Source organism: Giraffa tippelskirchi, chromosome 5, assembly GCF_054371585.1.
Source record: "Giraffa tippelskirchi isolate mGirTip1 chromosome 5, T2T-mGirTip1v1.2.pri, whole genome shotgun sequence".
NCBI lineage: Eukaryota > Metazoa > Chordata > Mammalia > Artiodactyla > Giraffidae > Giraffa > Giraffa tippelskirchi.
The window spans coordinates 51,476,540-51,500,756 of record NC_137279.1 but is presented as its reverse complement, the minus strand read 5'-3'; the positions used below and the strand labels follow the sequence as shown (position 1 = coordinate 51,500,756).

At 39.6% G+C, this 24,217-nt stretch overlaps 2 protein-coding genes across 3 annotated transcripts in view; one reads left to right on the top strand and one right to left on the bottom strand.

Moving 5' to 3' along the window:
* Positions 1-24,217, bottom strand: part of TP53BP2 (tumor protein p53 binding protein 2) — a 213,890-nt gene that overhangs the window by 146,310 nt on the left and 43,363 nt on the right. The window contains exon 2 of the mRNA XM_081491600.1: positions 8,576-8,702. The gene's annotated coding sequence lies outside the window, so the exon portion shown is untranslated. The remainder of the gene's footprint in view (positions 1-8,575; positions 8,703-24,217) is intronic.
* The window catches only part of FBXO28 (F-box protein 28), a 29,428-nt gene continuing 16,004 nt past the window's right edge, over positions 10,794-24,217 (top strand). For both annotated transcript variants that reach the window (XR_014054062.1, XM_081491612.1), the window contains exons 1-2: positions 10,794-11,090; positions 22,762-22,871. Coding sequence is in view for 1 of the 2 variants with exons in the window: in XM_081491612.1 (XP_081347738.1) it covers positions 10,824-11,090; positions 22,762-22,871 (377 nt within the window). In the remaining variant the exon portion in view is untranslated. The remainder of the gene's footprint in view (positions 11,091-22,761; positions 22,872-24,217) is intronic.

The window sequence follows — 24,217 nt, the reverse complement described above, 5'->3', positions numbered from 1 at the left end:
GGTATTTCAAGGACTGATCCTCTCAGGGTTAGCATATTCCCTGAGATAGCAAACAACTTGTCTTTTTTTCCCCCCAAACTTTAAGCTTTTTATTTTGTATTGGGGTACAGTCAATTAACAATGTTGCAATAGTTTCAGGTGAACAGTGAAGGGACTCAGCCATACATATACATGTATCCATTCTCCCCCAGAAAACAACTGGTCTTTGAACATGCCTTTGATATGCACACTGACCAATTCAGAGTCCAACCAACTCCTTTTATTAGCCTCTGGTAGTTTGGAACACTATACCCTTGCCATAAACCATTTCAGAGAAAAGTACAGTGGAACCAGAGATAATCCAGGAGCCCAGAGTCTGCTGAAATTATTCAAGCTATCCAATCCTAAACTTAGTCAACTTGCCTACCTTGCATCACCCATTCCACCCTACAAAAAACACAGTAAAGGCTGCGGCCATACCTTCCTCTGTGTTCCTTCCATCTGATAACTGACCACGGTGCTTCCCCACGTGACTTCACATGGAGTGGGGGGAGGGAGGAGTGTGTGTCTGTGTGTGTGGTGTGCCTCTTCCTCTCAGGAATTGTAAGTGATAAACTCTCCTTTCAGAGTAGCTGTCTTTGAGTCTGTCATCTTACTGCTGCTGCTGCTAAGTCGCTTCAGTCGTATCCAACTCTGTGCGACTCCATAGATGGCAGCCCACCAGACTTCCCCGTCCCTGGGATTCTCCAGGCAAGAACACTGGAGTGGGTTGCCATTTCCTTCTCCAATGCATGAAAGTGAAAAGTGAAAGTGAAGACGCTCAGTCGTGTCCAACTCTTAGCGATCCCATGGACCGCAGCCCACCAGGCTCCTCCGTCCATGGGATTTTCCAGGCAAGAGTACTGGAGTGGAGTGCCATTGCCTTCTCCTATACCTGATTAAAACAAAATCCTGATACATTTAAAAATAGAGTATGAAGAAAATTAGAACACCTGTAAGAGTCATTGGCACATGGTAAGTGTCAAAGAATTAGAGCTGTTATCATTCTCTGGGTGCCTCATAGGCATTTAACCTCAATAGGCCCCAAATCAAACTCATTTTCTCTCCTCCCACACCCACCCTAAGCCTTTCCCAATAGTCCTAATGTTCATTAACGGCCCATCCAGTCATCCCATTGCTGAGTTTGTGTAACAGTGTCATCTTTTAACATCTTTTTCCAGTATATGATTTCCAACATCCTGTCATCAAGTAGTGTCAGTTTTTTTTTTCATTTTTGGCAATTTTAAAGTTTCTGTGCATTTCTCTTTTCCATCCAAAAGTCTTTGCTCTATTTCAGTCCCCAAATCTTATTTTTCTGTAACTACCACTCTATCCTCCTAATAGGCATCACTACCTACCAACTCTCTGCCTTCCAATCTAGTCTATTATTACTAGAATCATTTTCCTGAAACACACCACTGATCAAGTCATTTCTCCAACTCAAGATGGGCCCAATTGTACACAGCAATAGTTTTCAAGTATTTGCAGAATAGTAGGTTTTGATAAGCTTCCTCAGGGAACAAAAGAAAGACTGAATGAAATGAGTCTTGGGTCTTCCCACTTGGCTTTGATTAGAAAAGATCTGCTTTTATCTGTTCTCTGTATTAGGATTCTTGAAAGATACCCATCATACAAAATCAATTTCACTACTTTAGGAGGTTGGCTAGTAAGCAGTAAACAGAACTCTAAAGAATACAGAAATGGCAAATATAAGGAGCAGCCATATTCTTTGAACTAAGACACAACATTGAAGGAAGAGGCTCCTCAAGGGCTGAGACCCTGACTTTGTGGGAGGGCATAGCTGTGGTTCATAGAACAGCAGAAAAGTTGCTGTTGTGTCGTGCTATGCTGACAAAAGTTGCTGGAAACAACCCACCCTCTTGAACTTACTGAAAGAGAAAACTGTTCTCCAGGAGGGAGACCAGAGGCACTTTAATACAAAACCACCAAGGGAGGAGGAGGTGCCAGGGAGAGCTGCTGATCACAGGGTGCTGCTAATACACTGTTTAGGAGCTGGTGAAGGAGAAGCCACCCACATGCTTACTGTAGGAGCCTGTCAAGCAAGCTCACAGGAACCAGCAAGAAAACCCTTTTCTGCTGCAACATCTCTCCAGGAAAGAAAAAATATTCACAAGGCAGGCAAAAAGTGTTAATTCAGAGCTCAGAGGCAATAAATTGATAACTGACACAAGAATTTTAAAAGAATTAAGAACAAAAAGGATCCCCACTGGTCTACAGAATTAAAGTCCAAAATCCTGTACTCAACCTGCATTTTTTTGATCTTCTGGGTGTTTATGTGACTCTACCACATTTTATTTACCCATTTCTCATGTGATAGGGAGAAGGCAATGGCACCCCACTCCAGTACTCTTGCCTGGACAATCCCATGGACAGAAGAGCCTGGTAGGCTGCAGTCCCTGGGGTCGAGAAGAGTCGGACACGACTGAGCGACTTCACTTTCACTTTTCACTTTCATGCATTGGAGAAGGAAATGGCAACCCACTCCAGTGTTCTTGCCTGGAGAATCCCAGGGACAGTGGAGCCTGGTGGGCTTCCGTCTATGGGGTCACACAGAGTCGGACACGACTGAAGCAACGCAGCAGCAGAGTGTTTACATAGTTCATTTATTTGCTCTTACTGTTCCTCTTGTTTGAAATGTCCTCGTGTCATTCTTCACTCTTCCCAGGTGACTCAAGTGGTAAAGAATTCACCTGCCAATGCAGGAGACTCAGGATATGTGGGTTCAATCCCTGGGTCAGGAAGATCCCCCAGAGAAGGAAATGGCAATCCACTCCAGTATTCTTGTCTGGGAAATCCCGTGGGCAGAGGAGCCTGATGGGTTACAGTCCATGGGGTCACAAGGAGTCAAACACACTGAACATGCACATTCAGATTTTATGTTCTTGGGCTCCAAAATCAGTGTGGATGGTGACTGCAGCCATGAAATTAAAAGACACTTGCTCCTTTCCTTGGAAGGAAGCCTATGACAAACCTAGACAGCACATTAAAAAGCAGAGGTATCACTTTGCTGACAAAGGCCTGTTTAGTCAAAGCTATGGTTTTTCCAGTAGTCATGTACGGATATGAGAGTTGGACCGTAAAATAGACTGAGTGCTGAAGAACTGATGCTTTCAAACTGCGGTGCTAGAGAAGACTCTTGAGAGTCTGTTGGACTGCAAGGAGATCAAACCAGTCAATCCTAAAGGAAATCAAGCCTGAATATTCACTGGAGGGACTGATGCTGAAGCTGAAGCTCCAATACTTTGGTCAACTGATGTGAAGAGCCTGGAAAAGACCCTGACGGGAAAGATTGAAGGCAAAAGGAGAAGGGGGCAGCAGAGGATGATAGATACATAGATAACGTCACCAATTCAATGGACGTGAATTTGAGCAAATTCTGGGAGATAGTGATGGAGAAGGGTGCCTGGCGTACTGTGGTCCATGGGGTTGCAAAGAGTTGGACACGACTTAGCAACTGAACAACCACCAGATAACTTTCTTCACTTTTTAATTTAGAAAGCTTCCACAAGTATTCCAATACCCTCATCTTTCTAGGTAAAGGTGAAATGTAATCTTTGTGAAGCTTTCCTTGATTCTTTAAATTGGATTAACTACTACTTACATGTTCCCATAATTTTTGTTTATATACCTGTCTAATGACAGGAGAGAACACAGTTAACTGAACCTCTTTGTATGAAAAATATTCCATGGAATTCACCTTTTCTTTCCAAATATACAACTTTGTGCTAAATCACTTCAGTTGTGTCTGACTCTTTGCTTCCCTATGGACCGTAGCCTGCCAGGCTCCTCTGTCAACCAGATTCTCTAGGCAAGAATACCGGAGTGGGTTGCCATGCCCTCCTTCCAGGGATCTTCTCCACCCAGGGACTGAATCTGTATCTCTTACATCTTCTGCATTGGCAGGTAGGTTCTTTACCACTAGTGCCACCTGGGAAGACCTATATAACTTTAGAAACACTATATATGAAGAAATAAGGAGACACTGGTCCAGTCAGCCAGGCCAATGGAATCAGTTCAGCAGATCCATGTGGTAACCAATATTGCAGTCAGATTCACATTCTCTCAAGGATGTGAAACATTATTTATCTTAGTATCTCCCTAGTGCCTTATCCATCTAGCAACCAATAAACACTTGATGAATTGAAAGTTTAGTGAACCATCTTTCCCTAGAGCTAAAGCTTTAAATTTAAAAGAATGCATCTAATGATGGAATTTCAGACATGAGCTGTGACAGGAAACTGCTCATCTAGTCTAAAAATGTGTCTTAAAAGACATAGTTAAAGAAGAGTAATGTTGGAGGTATTACACTTTTTGATTTCAAAATTTATTATAAAGTTATAGCAATCAAAACTTGGTGTTACTAGCATAAAGACAGATATATGGACCAAAGGAATAGATTAGACAGCCCAGAAATAAGCCCACTTATTATATGTGATCGAAAAATCTATGACAAGGATGCCAAGATTATTTAATGGAGGAAAGACAGGCTCTTCAAAAATGAACTAGGGAAACTGGATATCTATGCAAAGGATCAGAGAAGTTTGACCCTTACCTTCTGGTGGTTTAGTTGCTAAAGTTATGTCTGACTCTTATGACCCCATGGACTATTGCCAGTCAGTTTCCTCTGTCCATAGGATTTCCCATGGAGAGGGTAGCAATTTCCTTCTCCAGGGAATCTTCCTGACCCAGGCATCAGACTGGGGTCTCTTGAATTGCAGGCAGACTCTTTATGGACTGAGCCACCAGAGAAGCTCAAATTAACTCTGAATAGATCATATACCTAAATGTAAGTTCTAAAATTGTATCTCTCCTTAAAAAAAAAAAAAAACATAAACAATAGGTTCATGACATTGGATTTGGCTGGCAATGATTTCTTGTATATGACACTAAAAGCACAGGCAACAAAAGAAAAAACAAATAAAGAGGACTGCATCAAACTCAAAAACCTTTGTGCATCTAAGGATACAATCTATAGAGTGAAAAGACAACCAATAGAATGGGAGAACGTATTTGCATGTTGCTAATATCCAGAATATAAAGAACTCCTACAACTCAACAACAAAAACAATTAAAAACTGAGCAAAGACTTGAATAGACATTTCTCCAGGGATGATCTACAAATAGTCAACAAGCACATGCTCGATATCACTAATAATTAGGGAAATGAAAAATAAAACCCTGAGGAGATATCACCTCACACTCATTAGGGTGGCTACTATCAAAAAAACAGAAAATTACAAGTGTTGGCAAAAGTATGGAGAAATTTAAACCCCTGTGCACTGTTGTTGGTGATGCAAAATAGTGTTGCTGCTATGGAAAACAGGGTGGTAGTTCCTCAAAAAATTAAAAATGAAAATACTATACGATCCAGCACTCCCACCTCTGAGCACATATCCAGAAGAACTGGGAGCAGAATCATGAAGAAATATTTGCACACCCATGTTTATAGCAGCATTATTTACAATAGCCAAGAGGTGGAAGCAACTCAAGTGTCCACTGATGGATAAACAAAATCTAGTACATACATATGATAGAATATTATACAGTCTTAAAAGGAAAGAAACTCTGACACATGCTACAACATGGATGAAACTTGAGGGACATTGTGTTAAGTGAAATAAACTAGTCACAAAAAGATAAATGGAATAATTCCATTTATATAAGTAGTCAAGTTCATTGAAATAGAAAGTAGCATGGAGGCTGCCAAGGGCTGAGGGCAGGGAAGAATGGGGAATTGGTGTTTAATGAGCACAGGGTTTCAGTTTTGCAGGATGAAAGTTTTCCAGAGATTGATTGCACAACCGTGTGACTATGCTTAACATTATTTTTAGAAATGGTTAAGGTTGTAAGTTTTGCGTTATATGTTTTTTTCTGTAGTTAAAAAGGAAAAAGTATATATGGCTAATCAGAATCCATTGAAACTCTCAAACCTCTTTTTATTTAGTCTATTTTATAAGTTACAAATCTGCTAACAGACAGGAAATACAATGTCTGGGTTTAATTTACTCTTTTCATTGTAAAGTCCATCTTGGGAAGGTACCATTGAACAGTTTAGCTCCTACCTTACTTCACTGCACCCAACCCAATCCTATCCCCCAACATACACCTTAACCAGGAAGGCAGATGGATGACAGGGGCCAGGATCAGATCAGTTCAGTTCAGTAGTTCAGTCATGTCCAACTCTCTGCAACCCCATGAACCACAGCACGCCAGGCCTCCCTGTCCATCACCAACTCCCGGAGTCTACCCAAACTCATGTCCATTGAGTCAGTGATGCCATCCAACCATCTCACCCTCTGTTGTCCCCTTCTCCTCCTGCCCTCAATCTTTCCCAGCATCAGGGTCTTTTCAAATGAGTCAGCTCTTCGCATCAGGTGGCCAAAGTATTTGAGTTTCAGCTTCAACATCAATTCTTCCAATGAATATTCAGCACTGATTTCCTTTAGGATAGACTGGTTGGATCTCCTTGCAGTCCAAGGGACTCTCAAGAGTCTTCTCCAACACCACAGTTCAAAAGCATCAATTCTTCGGCTCTCAGTTTTCTTTATAGTCCAACTCTCACATCCATACATGACTACTGGGAAAACCATAGCCTTGACTAGATGACCTTTGTTGACAAAGCAATGTCTCTGCTTTTTAATATGCTGTCTATACAGTAACTGTCTCATGTTAAATTGACTTGAATGTCTTTAATCTAAGGAATTCAAAAGCTCACCCATTTGCTGTCTCCACTCAGTCTCAGATTAATTTTGTGAGATAAAAAGGAAGGTACAAATAATGAAACTAGAAACACAGATATCTAAAAATGCATACGTCCATCCTGTACTTGAGATCATCCTCCTGCAATGGTGTAAAAATCCTGCTGATGGTGTAAAAACCACACTTACAACTCAGAACTCCTAAAAGTTCAAATATTTGTTTTAGTTACAAGTATTTGTTTTGATCAGGAAACGTCTTCAAAACAAGCATTGGTTTCAATAATTGAAACAAAGCAATCATTTATTTTGAAATTTTCACTTAAAAAAAAAGATGTAAGAAATATAGGGGCACAGATCCAATATACATAAACAGAGGATAATTTAAGTGGGCTTACTGGCAGGAAGTGGTTTAAATTGTTTCCAAAGTTTTATTTTGCTGTTTAGCTCAGGGGTCAGCCTGCCCTAGATGTTAACTAGTTGACCACATGTGGAGAGATAAGGGAGCAGGAAGGCTTTCCACATGTCCATTTCAACCCAAACCCTTAGTCATGCCTGGCTTTCTCTGCCGTTTCTACCATGCAACAATTAGATTCCAAACCAAAGCTGAAAAACAAAAGATATATTGTAGATTTTAAGATTAAGACCCCCCCCAAAAGAGAAAGCTTCAAAATTCAGTGATTTTTGCACCTTTATCTTTGTCATAGGCTATTACAAGGATGAGCTTCCAAGGTGGCTCAGTAGTAAAGAATCTGCCTGCCAATGCAGGAGACGTGGGTTCAATCCCTGGGTCGGGAAGATCCCCTGGAGGAGGAATAGGCTACCCACTCCAGTATTCTTGGGCTTCTCTGGTGGCTCAGCTGGTAAAGAATCCATCTGCAATGTGGGAGACCTGGGTTCAATCCTTGGGTTGGGAAGATCCCCTGGAGAAGGGAAAGGCTACCCACTCCAGTATTCTGGCCTGGAGAATTCCATGGACTGTATAGTCCATGGGGTCACAAAAAGTCGGACACGACTGAGTGACTTTCACTCACAGAGAATCCCTTGGACAGAGGAGCCTGGCAGGCTACAGTCCATAGGGTCACAAAGATCCGGACACGACTAAAGCAACTGAGCAGGCACATAGGTTATATATGAAAGTTGTTAAGAGAGTAAATCCTAAGAGTTCTCACCACAAGAAAAAAATTTTTCTATTTCTTTCATTTTGTACCTACATGAGATGCTGGATGTTCACTAAATTTGTGATTATCATTTCATGATGTACATAAGTCAAGTCATTATGCTGTACACATTAAACTTAAACAGTGATATATGTCAACTATATCTCCAGAAAATTGGAAGGTTAAAAAAAAAAAACTTAGCACAAACTCTTGTATGCTCTCCATCCAGATTCACCAAGTGTTAACGTTTATCATATTTGCTTTATTCACCTCATTCTCTATCTACATACTGAACCACTGAAGAGCAAACAGAGACATCATGACCCATTTACCCCTAAATATTTCAATGTGTATTTCCTAAGAAGAAGGACATACTCTTACAAGACCATGATAAAATTATCCAAATCTGGAAACTTAATATGATTACATTAAGTTTCATAGTAATATGAAACTTAATATGATCACAATTTAAACACAATATGATAACAATTTAAATTTAAATACAATTAAAAATTACAATTTTTGCCAATTCTCACTACTGTTCTTCCTAATCCATGATCCAGTCCAGGATCACCCATGCGTTTAGTTGTCTTGTTGCTTTAGTCTCTTTTAATCTGGTACAAATTCATAGTCTTTGCCTTTCATGACAGTAATCATTTTCAAGATCATGGGGGGACTTACCTGGTAGTCTGGTGGTTAAGAATCCACCTGCCAGTGCAGAGGACATGGTCTCGATCTTTGGTCCAGGAAGATTCCACATGTCATCATGGGGCAACTACTGAAGCCCTTGAGCTTTGGAGTCTGTGCTCTGCAATAAAAGCCACCTCAATGAGAAGCTCTCACACCACAACTAAACAGTAGTCCCCGTCTGTCACAACTAGAGAAATCCCATGAGCAGCAACAAAAACCCAGCACAACCAAAAATAAAAATAAATAAATAAAATTTTAAAAAGATTATGGGGTAGTTACCTAGATTTGTCTACCTCAAATACAGGTTATGCATTTTTGGTAGGAATATCACATTATGCTATGTCCTTTTCAATCTATCATATCAGGAGCTAAATGATATCAATTCCACTCATAACTCGTGAAGTTAATTTTGATCATTTGGTTATGGTGGTGTCCACCAAATCTCTCTATTGCAAACTTCTTTTTGTCTTGTAATTGATAATTAATTTGTGGGGGTTATTTTGAATCTATGTAAATATTATTTTCCAGATCACACCCTTACTTTCTCATTTTAGCATATTTTGATGATTCTTGCCTAAATCAATTTTTTATGGAGATATAATTCACATATTATAAAGTTCACTATTTTAAACAATATTTATTTTTTCTTTTATTTGGTTGGGTTGTTAGAACACAAGCTCTTTCACTGTGGCACTGGGCTTTAGTTGTGGCACGCGGCTCCAGAGTGCACAAGCTCCATGATTGCAGCATACAGGCTTAGTTTCTCAAGCATGTAGGATCTCAGTTCCCTGACCAAGGATGGAACCCGAGTCGCCTGCATTGGAAGGTGCATTCTTAACCACTGGACCACCAAGGAAGTCCCAAAATTCACTATTTTAAAGTGTACGATTCAGAGGTGTACCCATCACCATTTTCTAATTCCAGAACATTTTCATTGCCCCAGAAAAAAACCCTATACCCCTTAGCAGTCATTCCCCTTTTCTCTGCTGTTTCCAGCCTCTGAGAACCATTAATCTACTTTCTGTCTTTATTGTTTTGGCTATTTCAGGCATCTCATATCAATGGATTCATACAATATGTGGTCCTTTGGGTCTTGCTTCTTTAATTGAAAACATTTTTAAGGCTGATTCATATGGGGGCTTTAATCAATCCTTCATTCCTTTTTGCCTAAATGAATCATTAGTATGGTTCTTGAAAAAGGACGATATTCTACATTGTTTCATCTACACTTAACTATTGTTGTTGTTCAGCCACTCAGTCATGTCCAACTCTTTGTGACTCCATGGACTGCAGCACACCAGACTTCCCTGTCCTTCACTATCTCCCTGAGTTTGCTCAAACTCATGTCCACTGAGTCCATGATGCCATCCAACCATCTCGTCCTCTTTCTACTCCTGCCTTCAATCTTTCCCAGCATCAGGGTCTTTTCTAACGAGTCGGCTCTTCGCATCAGGTGGCCAAAGTATTGGAGCTTCAGCTTCAGCATCAGTCCTTCCACTGAATATTTGGGGTTGATTTCCTTTAGAATTGACTGGTTTGATCTCCTTGCAGTGCAAGGGACTCTCAAGAGTCTTCTCCAACACCTTCTCCTTTGATGTTCAAAGGCATCAATTCTTTGGCACTCAGTCTTCTTTATGGTCCAACTCTCACATCCATGCATGACTACCACAAAAACCATAGCTTTGACTATTCGGACCTTTGTCAGCAAAGTCTGACTCTGCTTTTCAACACACTGTCTAGTTTTGTCACAGCTATTCTTCCAAGGAGTAAGTGCCTTTTAATTTCATGGCCGCAGTCACTGTCCTCAGTGATTTTGGAGCCCAAGAAAATAAAGTCTGTCACTGTTTCCATTGTCTCCCCATGTATTTGCCATGAAGTGATGGGACCAGATGCCATGATCTTACTACACTTACTAGTTAAGATTATTTTTATCTCCCTTTATCAGGGAAGCACTTTAGGAAAAATTGCACGGTGAAGTTAATTTCAGACAAGGCTCCCCTGCCCTCAAGTCGTTTCCAATCTTAGATGAAAGGGCTTATAGTGACCACCTTTCCAGGGGTTTACGTGATCTTCTCTCTTTCCTACTTGAACTAGCATCGAAGTGTCTCTCTCTGCCTGTCACCCTATAGGCTCCTCCCTCTCCTCCAGGTGCCCCTCCCGGCAGCTCAAGAGAAGGAAGTGACGCACCGGAAGTGTCCCTGTTCCCCTTGCAGTGGGGGGAAGGAATCAAACCCCCAAGATGGCGGCAGCGTCGGAGGAGCGGATGGCTGAGGAAGGAGGCGGCGGTCACGGCGACGGCGGCTCCCCTTCGGCCATCGCCTCTACCCAGCGACTGCCCCCACCGCCCCCGCCCCAGCCCCCGCAGCCGGGGTCCCAGGCGCCTCCAGCCCCGGCGCTGGCTCCGGACCAGCTCCCTCAAAACAACACGCTGGTGGCGCTGCCCATCGTAGCCATCGAGAACATCCTCAGCTTTATGTCCTACGACGAAATTAGCCAGCTCCGTCTGGTGAGGCCCCCTGGGGACCCTTGCCGCCCTCTCCAAATGCCGAGGTCTGGGGAGGGCCCGAAAGGGAAAAGAGCGTTCCCCGGGGAGGGAGCCCCTGGCGAGCTGCAGCCGCCGCTAAAGCATCAAGCGCACCCCTCCCGCCCCGAAGTCTCTCTTGGGGCTGGCCCGCGGGGCTTGTCCAGATTCCGCCCTTGCTTGGGGAGTGGGGGCGACTGCCTGCGGGAACTTGGCTTTGGGGGGCTGGGGGGCTCGGGGGCTCTGTGCCCCCGACCCGGAAGCGGGGCCATGGGAAGGGGCAGCAAGAGCTGGGCCTCCAACCTCTGTCCGACCTGACCGTGGACGCCGGAGGGGGTCTCACCACCTGCCTTTTGTATGTCACCTTCCAACCCCAGGCTGGAGTTGGGGGCGAGCACTCCGAAGTAGACGAGATCATCCTGGCTAGGTTTGGTTTGTCTGTGAGAACAACGTATTGTTCGCCCTGCCACCCAAGTTTCCTTTTTGGAAAAGATAAAGTCGGATCGGTCAGTCCTCCCAAAAGCCAGTAGAGGTTTGGAGGAATTCAAACTCGTTTTGATAACCTCAACCCCAGCGCCTTGGTTGACCAATGAAGGCAATCCTGAGAAGTGACTATCGGGCTTTGCCTCACCCCTGACACTCCCCACCCCATATTGAAGCACCTTGCCCCTGGAGAAGGTTTCCTCTCCTGCATTTCATTTTCTAACTAGTGATTTACGCCCACCCGCCAGCTTTAGGAGAGGTTTTATACCTTAAAATCACAGTAATTCTGTCCATGATTAATGAAAATAAGTGAATTTGCCTTTGGGATTTTCTTCATCCCAGAGGCTTCACTGAAGGCTCACTGAATATCTTAGTTCAGTCGGTTATTTTGCTTCCTCAGTGAATTTATCTTTAAGTGCTAAGGAAATTGAAGGAGGTGGACATTTTGAAATGATTACAAACCGTTTCTGTGTAGAAGCTAAATATGTGGTCGGGGTTGTTTTTAAGAGGACAAAGACATGTCTGAATGTGCTGTGTATAGCATTTTCTTAATAATCAATATACCCTATTTTAGATTTACACCTTCAATTTAAAATTGATTATAATTGTAGTTTTGAGATGCAAGCATATTTTTTAAAGGAGGCTATTAAATATTCAAACTGGTGAACAATTTATTTTCTTGTCAACACAGCACATCAACCATGCCAGTCTGCAGGATAGAACATTCATTTGAAAAGTAATATTTCAAAATGATTGTCCCTTAATTTCCAAAACATGTTATCCTAGAATTTCTTGTAGAATCCTAACTATTCCTTTGATTTTTTTATAAAGAATGATATTTGATCAGAATTCATGGTATACATTCCTGTTGCCTGGAAATTGGGCATGACATTTGAATTGAGCCTTTCAGCCAGACAATGCCTTTGTAAAGCTTGGAATGTTCACCGTTCTGTTTTATAAGTATTGAGAAAAACTGGGGCCGGGGGGCGGGGAGTGGAGGGTGTTCATTTGTTGGTCATTTTACTTCTTTAAAAATTAAAAACATTCTTAAAGGGGAGAAAGAGAAAACCAGCCTATCCTAGGGGACAGAGTTAAAAACACATCCCACAATTTATTAGTAAATGACATCTCTTTCAAGTGAAATACTCAGCTGCATTCTTATTTTTAAGCAGTTATCTATTCTAGTATTTTAAAGATACAGATTTGTAGTTTCAGAGATTTTTTTCATAAGGAGTCCCTTACCACTCCCCTAAAAAGATTCAGCTCCCAGTTTTACTTCTTAAAGATAATTTTTTCTCTGTTTTAGTAATGGGGAACTATTTCTTATTCCTTTCTTTACTTAAGGTTAATGGATAATTCTTAGATTAAGTGGGTAATCTTTTGTGGCGATTTGGAAGTGTCTTTGGTTTTAAATTCTTTGGTTCATATGTCATAAGGTGCAATTCAAGTACATTAAAGATTCTTGCCACTAGGTGTCAGCATTAATTTAATTATGGTCGTTAATGAAATTGGCAGTCTAGTGATAGTGCCTAGTATGTGCTTTACATGCCTTTTCTAATTTAAGTGACCATTTATACCTAACAGACTGTTTGTGAGAAAATCAATACCAGTGTGTATGCTGCTGTGTGGCACATAAATTACATAGTTTATTTTATTGTCAAGTATTTTTTTGACTAGAGTTAAGGTTGGGTATACTTAGAAGAGTGATATTAATTAAGAACAGAATTAATTTCCATAAAGCTAAATGTCAACCATTCAGTAGTTGATGAGCTAGTTTACCTATTTGTCAGGTGCTTCTTTTTTTCTTCCTTCAGCTTACTTGCCCTGTTAGAACCTTGGGCTTCCCCAGATGGCTCAGTGGTACAGAATCCACCTGCAGTGCAGGAGACACAAGAGACTCAGGTTCAGTCCTTGGGTCGTGGATGATCTCCTGGAGGAGGAAGTGGCAACCACTCCAGTGTTCTTGCCCCAAAAAAACCCCATGGACAGAAGAGCCTGGCAGGCTACAGTCTAAGGGGTGGCAAAGAGTCAGACACGACTGAGCACACACATTAGGACCTCAGTCATAACTATTGTTAACACCTAAATTAGAGGACAGGTGCAGGGTCCGTGTACTTACTACTCTGTATTTTCTTTATACGATTTGTCCCAAGTTGCTAAAATAACATTTTCCAATTATCTTTGCTTCCTGTTGCCACAAATAATTGAAATTTGACTCTCCAGTCTGGCTATTTCCAAAGGAATGTCCAGATCCCTTAATGAACTGGATTTTGTTTTGTTTTTTCTGCCGTTGACTATTGCTCCCAAAATGTACCCGGAACTTGGAAATCCTGGTTACATAAAAATAGTTCTTTTAATATTTAACTTCTCTAATATATTTAAAATTATTTGGATGAAGATACCTTTTAAAATGACAAAATGTGTACTTTGAGTTGTTTTGCAGTAAATCACATCAATTTGTGCTGGTGCAGCATTAGTCTGTCACGTAAGGCCCCCTTCACAGGTATGAGAATTTTTGAAGCAAGTGGCAAAGGTTAAGGAAGGTCCTGCACCTGGTTGCAGAGCAGATCACAGCCAAGTTGGAACATATAACGTTGACTTGTGAGTACAGAGTTCTCACTGAAAAAAATAAGTATGGAAGGCTTTTTAAAAGTTGTCTTAGGGAATTCCCTGGCAGCCCAGTGGAATAAAGAGATCCTATAGATTTTTCCTCTGTGGTTCTAGTGGAGCTCCTGTAAATTTAATGGAATTCTATTAGTGGTTCAGGACAGATTTGATTAAAAGTTCAAGTGTCATGCTTATTATCTGGAATGAAATTTTCCATTTGACAACAAAATACATAAATTTATGTTTTTGTCCCAAGATATTTCTCTGATGCACTCTAGCTAGTTAAATCTATTACTCATTTATAGTTCCTTTCACATCTTTTCTTCAAATGTGTTTGAAAAGTTCAGTTGTAGAGAGGGTTGACTGGTAGAAAATATGAAGGAAAATGGGAAAGTATTACCTTTTTTTAAGTAGGCAAGATGTCTTCCTTATATCTCTTTCTCTATATCAGTAGTTCTCAATTTTGTCTCAGGACACCTTTACACTCTTAAAAGTTATTGAGGACCCAAATTGCTTACCTTTGAAAATTCTAAAATACACAAGAATGCACAATGCATAATTCCATTAGCTGTCATCACATGTCATGTTGCCGCACACATTCTGCTGTGTCTTGTGAGAGAATAAGCAGGAAAATGGCAAATAGCATCTTAGTATTATGAAAATGATTTAGCTTCACAAACTCTTGAAAGGATCTTGGGAACCCCAAGGGTCCCTAGACCACACTTTGAGAACCATTGCTCTGTATTGCTGTATTATAGAAAATACACTGTCTGTACTGCTGGGGTTTTTTTTCCCCTACCATGTCATCATCAGGTTATTTATTTTATTAACAAGTTCTTAAGTATAGGTGAGAAATTATATTTTGGGAATACTTCACTCCTGCAGATTCTCAAAGGTGTCCAATCAATAACCCTGTCCACAATGTCATCACTGAAACAATGTACACACCTTCCTTGAGCACATTTACAAAGACCAATGATAACAAATGCGTGGTGGTAAATACAAGAATGTTGAGGTTCATCAGCAGAGGCTTCCTCAGGGTCATGAATTTTCATCCAGTCAGTAAAGATGGAAGAACATTCCCAGTAGGAAAAAAAAAAAAGATATGTAATTACCCTAATTGTTTTGTTCAGGCTAATATTAAATTTATATTTTCTTTCCAAGTGCATATTTAGAAGGGACACCCAGGGAATTTTCAATTTGTTGTAATTTTACCAACAATTGAGAATTAACTCTCTGTCTCTGTATATAGTATTGTATCTTAAATGGTCCATACCAAGAGGATAAAATTTTTTCTTATAAAAGATTAAAGTGTTCTTGTGAACGAGATGGGAAGTTGTATAGGACTGGCTCATTCATTGTTCATTTTTTAAATGATTTTATCACCTCTGTCCATGGAATGACACAGAGTTGGACACAACTGAGCACTCATGCACCCCTCGTTAACTTCTTGCCACGTTTACTTTATCTTGTATGCTCATTCACCATTTGAAAGTAAGGTACAAATACAATGACATTTTACCCCTAAAATACTTCTATATAATCACAATATCATCACTTCCAAGGTATTTAATATTACATTTTATATTCAGGTTTCTCAGTTGTCCCCAAAATGTGTTTTGATAGCTTGGAGAGGGGTTGGGGAGGCAGTTAAGGTTCTTAAATCTAATAAAGCATTAGTCTCTTTAATCTGGAATATTTCTCCCGCCTTTTCACTGTTTTCATTCTTTCATGACTTTCTAAAGAATCCAGCCCAGATGGCTGTCAGATATTCTGCACAGAAGATTTGTCTGAGAGGATTGTAGGAAGATCTTGGTCTAGCGCCATTGCAAAACTTTAGTAGTGTGGCAAAAACCGCCCCCACTAAAGCCCTGCTCTCTAGACTCGTGCTAACGGTTTCTATAGCAGTAGAGTATTAGAGACCCTAGTCAGTTGAGAATAATTAGGATAAACATTTCAATCTACATAGCTGCTGCTGCTACTGCTGCGAAGTCGCTTCAGTCGTGTCCGACTCTGTGCGACCCCACAGACGGCAGCCCACCAGGCTCCCCCGTCCGTGGGATTCTCCAGGCAAGAACACTGGAGTGGGTTGCCATTTCCTTCTCCAGTGCATGAAAGGGAAAAGCGAAAGTGAAGTAGCTCAGTCGTGTCCGACTCTTAGCGACCCCATGGACTGTAGCCCACCAGGCTCCTCCGTCCATGGGACTATCCAGGCAAGAGCACTGGAGTGGGGTGCCACTGCCCTCTCCTCTACATAGCTACTGATCACTAAATTTAACAAGACACAAATCAGGGCTTCCCTGGTGGCTCAGTGGTAGAGAATCCGCCTGCCAATGCAGGAGACACAGGTTCAACCCCTAGTCCAGGAAGATCCCACATGCCTCAGAGCAGCTAAGCCTTTGCACCACAACTACTGAGCCTGTGCTCTAGAGCCCAGGAACTGCAGCTACTGAAGTCCAAGTACCCTGAAGCCCATGCTCCCCAACAAGAGGGTAGCCCCCGCTTGCTGCAACTGGAGAAAAGCTGGTGCAACCCAGCACCGCCAAAAATAAATAAAATTAGGGGAAGAAATACACAGATCAGAAGACCTGGATTGTCCCCCTCCTCAATAGCTTGGCTTTTATTGAGGTGCCATCCTAGGCACTTTGCTAACCCTTGAAATGTGTAGCCAGTATGAAAAAATGAGGAAACAGAGTAATCCATATTAAAGTCCATATTAGAATGATACGTGTGTGTGTGTGTATGTATATGAATAACTATTTGCTGGAAGACCCAAATTCTTAATTTCACTTTTTGCCCTTAATGATTGGATGACCTTGAACAAGTCATATAAGTTCCTAAGGCCTCGGTTTTCTCATTGCAAAAAGAAAGGGTAGGTTCTGGTGTATTATGTCCCTTTCAGGTAAAGGGTCTAATAAGCAGCCTAATCTTTGATAATAGCTTCCTTATTAATTGGGGAAAACTATTGGCTTTCCCACTGGAGAAGGCAATGGCACCCCACTCCAGTACTCTTGCCTGGAAAATCCCATGAACGGAGGAGCCTGGCGGGCTGCAGTCCATGGGGTCACTGAGTCAGACACGACTGAGCGACTCCACTTTCACTTTTCACTTTCATGCCCTGGAGAAGGAAATGGCAACCCACTCCAGTACTCTTGCCTGGAGAATCCCAGGGACGGGGGAGCCTGGTGGGCTGCCGTCTGTGGGGTCGCACAGAGTCGGACACGACTGACACGACTTAGCAGTAGCTTAGCATTGGCTTTCCAGGTGGCACTAGTGGTAAAGAACCCTCATGCCAGTGCAGGAGACATAAGAGACACAGGTTTGATTCCTGGGCAGGAAGATCCCCTGGAGGAGGGCGTGGCAAACCCACTACAATATTCTTGCCTGGAGAATCCCATGGACAGAGGAGGCTGGCGTGCTACAGTCTGTGGGGTCACAAAGAGTCAGACACGACTGAAGCGACTTAGCATGCACACACTGACTATTCAGTTCATTTGAGAACTGTAGAGAACGAAATGAGTAGTACATTAAAAATGTGATTCCATTACAATATTGCCTTGATTCTAAGATATAGTTTCATATTTTATCATTTTTGAAATGATCATGCCTCTTGATCAAATTATATTATTATGGTGGTACTTAAAAAAATTTTTTTTATTAGGTTGAAAGCATATCTTAAAGTCTCCACAGCATCTTAAAATCAAAGAAACCCAGTGTATTTTAAGGCATCTAAGATATCTGAGAAAGAAATGCTCAGCAGTTATAATATATATTGTAAGATCATTTCCACTGTCAAATGTTAAAAGATGAAAAATGTACATCTTAGAATCAACCAAGATTTATATTAGAGATTAGGTTTAACAAGAAAATTGTGGATTTCATGGATTTAAGGTATGTGTCTTGCCTTTTTAAGAAGGGCCATAGTGGCACAAATTGAAAAAGATTTCTAAATAAACACAAATGAAGAAAAATTTTTATTTTTGATCACTTGTTAGAAAATGGTAAAAAGAATAAACATGGCATTTTAAATCTTGAAATAATTAACAAAACAAATCTGTTCTTCATACTAGAACAGCAAATAACAGAGGGACAAGTTTTAAATGTCTCTATTGTATACTTATTCCATTAGTTACCTTTTGTTTATATAGTATGTATTTTACTAATCTCTAAATACATTGATCGTTTTTGACATAGTCATCATCTTTGTATATTAGATTCTAGAATTTTTCTGTCCTGAGTAAATTGCCAAACTGCTAGGATTTTTGTTTTATTTTAATAACTGGGGAAATGATATTTCTTTTCTGTAGGCTTGGGAAATAAGTAACGTAACCCCAAATGTAGAGCTACACTTTAAATAAGGTAATTTTGTTTTGAAAGTTAATATGCATTGACAGCAGTTATAATTATACTGCTCACCTTGGGGAAAATTAATATATTTGTTTTTTCAGAGGTCACTTTGCTTCCTTCTGAATCCTAAACGAAAGATAGTTATATGCTCTATGGTGTCTTTGTTTTTATTCTATTGGTCAGTCAATGCTTATAAAAAACATTTATGAAAGGAAGAATATTACATTAAATACTGTTCTTTTCCTATAATATCAACTAATGCTTCAGATCTTTTTGGTTTCTGTGGTGCTATTCTAGTTTGTCTTTGTTACCTCCTATTTTCTGCTGCTGCTGCTGAGTCACTTCAGTCGTGTCCGACTCTGTGCGACCCCAAAGACAGCAGCCCACCAGGCTCCGCCGTCCCTGGGATTCTCCAGGCAAGAATACTGAAGTGGGTTGCCATTTCCTTCTCTAGTGCGTGAAAGGGAAAAGTGGAAGTGAAGTCGCTCAGCCGTGTCCGACTCTTAGCGACCCCATGGACTGTAGCCTACCAGGCTCCTCCGTCCATGGGATTCTCCAGGCAAGAGTACTGGAGTGGGGTGCCATTGCCTTCTCCGTCCTATTTTCTAATTTTTTTTAAAAATTGAAGTGTAGTTGACTTACAGTATTTGTTTCAGATGTATATTTTCTGATCTTTTTACCAGCTTTTAATTAGAATGGTCAGTTAAGACTCATTTATAAGTCTTTTTTCTTGTCTTTTACCTCTTTATTTGGGATTCATCTGCAGTGGTTTCAGCTATCTTCATGTGAGATTTCCAGAACCTTATCTTTAGTTGTAACATTATAGTTGCTTACGGAAAATGACCAGGTCCCAATACCAGGCTCTTCCAAAATGGATGCTCTTTTTCCTTTTAAATTTATTTCTCATTACTATCTGATTTTCCTGATCAAAGCATGGAAGATTGTATTCCTCTCAGCTTTGCTTATGTATCTGATCTGTCTTCAGAAGTAGTTTGCTAATGGTTTATTCATTCCAGGCTTTGTGCCTTTGTTCCATCAGCATTAACTTAGCAGTCCTTGTCCTTTCTTCTTTTAAAGCCTAGGAGCACGTTAAGTCTTCCTTGGTTGACCTTACCTGGTTATTTATTTATAGCAAATTACTCAGACTAGTCAGTACTCATTCCATTGCATTTCTAAATTGAGTATTTAGCTAGATTTAGTGCAGCAAAATTCTAGAATAGTGAAATAATTTAGAAAGTACCTTGGAAGTTATTACAGCAGTGTGCTGTGTGCTAAGTCACTTTGGTTGTGTCCTGCTCTGTGCAGCACTACGGACTATAGCCTTCCAGGCTCCTCTATCCATGGGATCCTCCAAACAAGATTACTGGAGTGGGTTGTCATGCCCTCCAGGAAATCTTCCCAACCCAGGGATTGAACCTGCCGCTCATGTGCCTGCTGCAAGCGGATTCTTTACCACTGAACCACCTGACTTTAATTTTTTACTTTGTAAATAAACTTTTTTTTTTCAGTTTTATAGAGATGGCATTGATATATAGCACTGTATAAGTTTAAGATGTACGGAATAATGATTTGACTTAAAAATTAGGAAATCATTACCACAGTGGATTTAGTTCCATTATTCAACTCAGAAATTATCAAAATATCAGAGAGGTTATAGAGTCCACAGATCAAAAGAGTATTTTTCGACAAAGTTGTGTTAGAGGGTGCCTCACATTAAATAGTTTTAGCAACAGTGAAATCCCCAATTTTTATTCTTCAGAGTTCATTTTGAAGTCTTTGGGTGGGTTTTTTTTTTTTTCTACTTGATAATATCTGTTGACGTTTGGACACAACTGAGTGACTGAACTGACTGATTTTCTCCTATGACAGATGAGAATTTAGCCAGCTTTATATCCCCTCATCACACACACAAAGACATACTTTCTTTTCCTTTTTCCAATAACATGATAAAAGTTTTTTTTTTTCCTCACACAAAGTTCAGTACCATTGTTTATGGCAATGTGGTTCTCAAATGCGGTCCAGGTTTACCAGAAGGATTCCCAAGACTCAGGGAGTCTGTATAATCTAAAATATTTTCATTACTATACTAAGGTATTGTTTGAATTTTTTACTCTCATTCTTTCACAAAGGTCCAGTGGAGTTTTCCAGTAGTTCTGTGACATGTGATGGTATCATCATACAGCTAATGAAATGTGCGCTTGTATATTGTGTTTTCTAGAATTTTCTTAGGTAAGAATACCTCAATAGATTAATGGGAAAGAAGCAGATACGAAAATTCACTTATTTCTATTAAACTACTAGACCTAAACTAGATTAAAGAGATTTGTAAATGTACTCATTAAATATTTTGTTTTAGAAACATTTATATCAGTACATATTGGGCTTATTATTATTTTTTCAGTAGACACTGAACAAATATTTATAACTTAATCAGTTAGATTCCACTGTATTTTAAAATATGATTTATTAGAATTACTCTGTCAGTAAAGTATCAGTGCTTTATTATGTTTTCATCTACTGTGAAATTGAAAAGAACTGTTTACCTTCATACCTTTCATTTGGCATACTATTATATAGGGAATGGCTAGTTATTTAGTATTAGAGTATCAAAACCTTTATCAGCTCAGCCCAGTTTACCAGAATTTTTATCTGTATAATCTCAGGAGAAAGCAACTTTTGAGTTTCATCAGTATTTGGTTTTAGCAAGTATTTTTCAAGCATTTGTGTTTGGGTGCCATGAGAGATGGAAAGAAGCATTAAGACAGCCCTTGCCTAATCGACTTAGCCTTGATGTAGATTTATCTCAGTTTTATCTCAGCATTGTGCTTTCAACATCCACACCTATACAGTGAGAATTAAGGTCCAGGTTGATACCTCTGAGTCAATGCAAAATACTCAGGAAACAAACAACAAACATATTTTGTGTGGTAGGTTTCATTAAGATAAGAAAGATACTGGGATATTTCAGAAATATAAGCACTAAGTATATGAAGCAAAGTTTTCAAATTAGTGGTAAAGTTAAACAAAATTGTTAACAAAATTTTTTAAACAATTTTTATATAGCGATTTATAGTTTACCATGATTTAGTGTCTATTTCTTTTAATCCTAATGATATCCCTGTGTATGAGGTACTATCCATATTTTACAGATGTCTGATTCAGGCTTTCAAAAAGAAACTGACTTGCCCAAGGACATTAAATGCTTGGACCCAAATTTAGGTGTTCTGACTTCAGATCCTATGCTTTTATTGTATAAAGATACCATTTTTAAAGTTAAGTTTCTGCTATACATGTTAAAATATTTTGAAGGATATGACAGTATCTAGTATAGGCTTTGGCCATTATAAACTGTCATACTTCATCCAAGTCACTAGAAGAAATGATTTAAAACTTTCATTCTGGTAATGATAAAAACTTTGTGAGGGGTTAGACTGAAGTTTGAATGTGTATTTTTGGCTAGAGAAGAATTTTGTTTCAAACCATTACAAGCCTTCAAATATTTTGTTTTAATGATCTTTAGAATTATAGACTTTGACCATAATAGTGGGGATACATTCAGAACATTCAACAGATACCGAAAGTAAAGAAGTCAAGTGGAACTCTGAGCTTCCACTGTATGAGCCATGAGTTTGATCCCTGGTCAGGGAACTAAGATCCTGCAAGCCATGTCGCACAGCCAAAAAAAGTCAAATATAATATTCTTTTTTTTAAAAAGTAAATTATTCCTTACTTACATATAATATTAATTTTTAAATGTAGTATTGCAGGTTACAGTGAGAAATTCACATATACTGATTCAAAGATTCAGATAGCAAACTGGAGAACAATTCTAGCACAGAGAACTTTGAATCATCAATTAATGGGTCTAAGTTAATTGTTATCAATTTTTTTTTAAATTAATTTCTATATACTTTTTTGGCTGCACCATACAGCATCTGGGATCTTAGTTCCCTGACCAAGGGTTGAACGCACACACCTTACATTGGAAGCATGGATGGAGTCTTAATGACTGGATTACCAGGGAAGTCCCTTTATTAATTTTTACTGGAGTATAGTTGCTTAACAATGTTGTGTTAGTTTCTGCTGCACAGCAAAGTGAATTAGTTATATATATACATATATATATCCCCTTGTTAGATTTCCTCTCTATTTAGGTTACCACAGACATTTTCTGAAGTTTTTACTTTTTAAAATTCTTTCTCATTCTGTCTTCCCATAGGTTTGTAAAAGAATGGACTTGGTCTGCCAGAGAATGTTGAATCAGGGATTTCTAAAGGTGGAAAGGTACCATAATCTATGTCAGAAACAAGTTAAAGCACAACTCCCAAGGTATGTTATGGTTACAGTGACAATAATTCTACAACTGGGGATTTTATTTGTTTCTTGATTATTATTTTTTTTAATCTAAGTAAGGGTTTACATGTTAAATGGTTTCTAAGTTTTTGTAGCAAAGTATACACAGATCGCAATAAATGATTTTATTATGGTTTGTTCACTCTCGCCATATCTGTTCAACATTTTAGTTTGAGCAAGGGCATTTAGGCAAGAAAATGAAATAAAAGGCATCCAGATTGAAAGGGAGAAATAAAACTCTATTCACAGATAACATGATCTTGTATACACATGATACTGTATATAAAATACACTGATGAGTTATCAGAGCTAAAAACAAGTTCAGCAAGGATACTAGATAAAAGATTAGTATACAAAAATCAATTGTATAATGCTATGCACTAGCGATGAACAATCCAAAAATGGAGACAATTCCATTTACAATAGCATTGATAGTAATATATATATATAACAAAAGAAGTACAAAACTTGTTTATTAGAAACCAGAAAGCACTATTAAAAGACATTAAAGACTTAAATAAACGGAAAGGCATTCTGTGATCATGGATTGGAAGATTTCATTTTAAGATGGCCAGGGATTGAACCTGTGTCTCCTGTGTCTCATGCATTGCAGGCAGATTCGTTACCCGCTGAGTCATCTGGGAAGCCCGTTAAAATGGAAGTATTCCCCAAATTTATATATATATATATATATATATATATTCAGTGCAATCCCTGGGCTTCCCAGGTGGCACTAGTGGTAAAGAACCTGGCTGTCAATGCAGGAGACATAAGAGATACAGGTTTGATCCCTGGTTCAGGAAGATCATCTGGAGAAGGGCATGGCAACCCACTCTAGTATTCTTGCCTGGAGAATCCCAGGGACAGAGGAGCTTGGCAGGCTACAGTCCGTGGGGTTGCAAAGAGCCAGACGTGACTGAAGCAACTTAGCACACAGAGCAACCCCCATCAGAATCCTAGCCGTCTTTTTGTAGAAATTGACAGATTGATCCTATAATTCCTATGGAAATGCAGAAGACTCAGAATAATCAAAACAATCTTGAAAAAGAACAAAATTGGAAAACTACCATTTCCCAGTTTCAAAGCTTTAGCTACAATAATCAGTCTGGTGCTAGCATAAAAATAGACATACAGATCAATGGAATAGAGTCTGGAAAGTGAACCTTTACACTTTTTGTCAATTGATTTTCAATAAGAATGCCAAGAAAATTCAATGAGGAAGAAATAGTGTTTTCAACAACTGATGCTGGGACAAAAGAATGAAGTTGAAGACGTTCCTCAAACCATATACAAAAATTAGCTGAAAATGAATCATAGGCTTA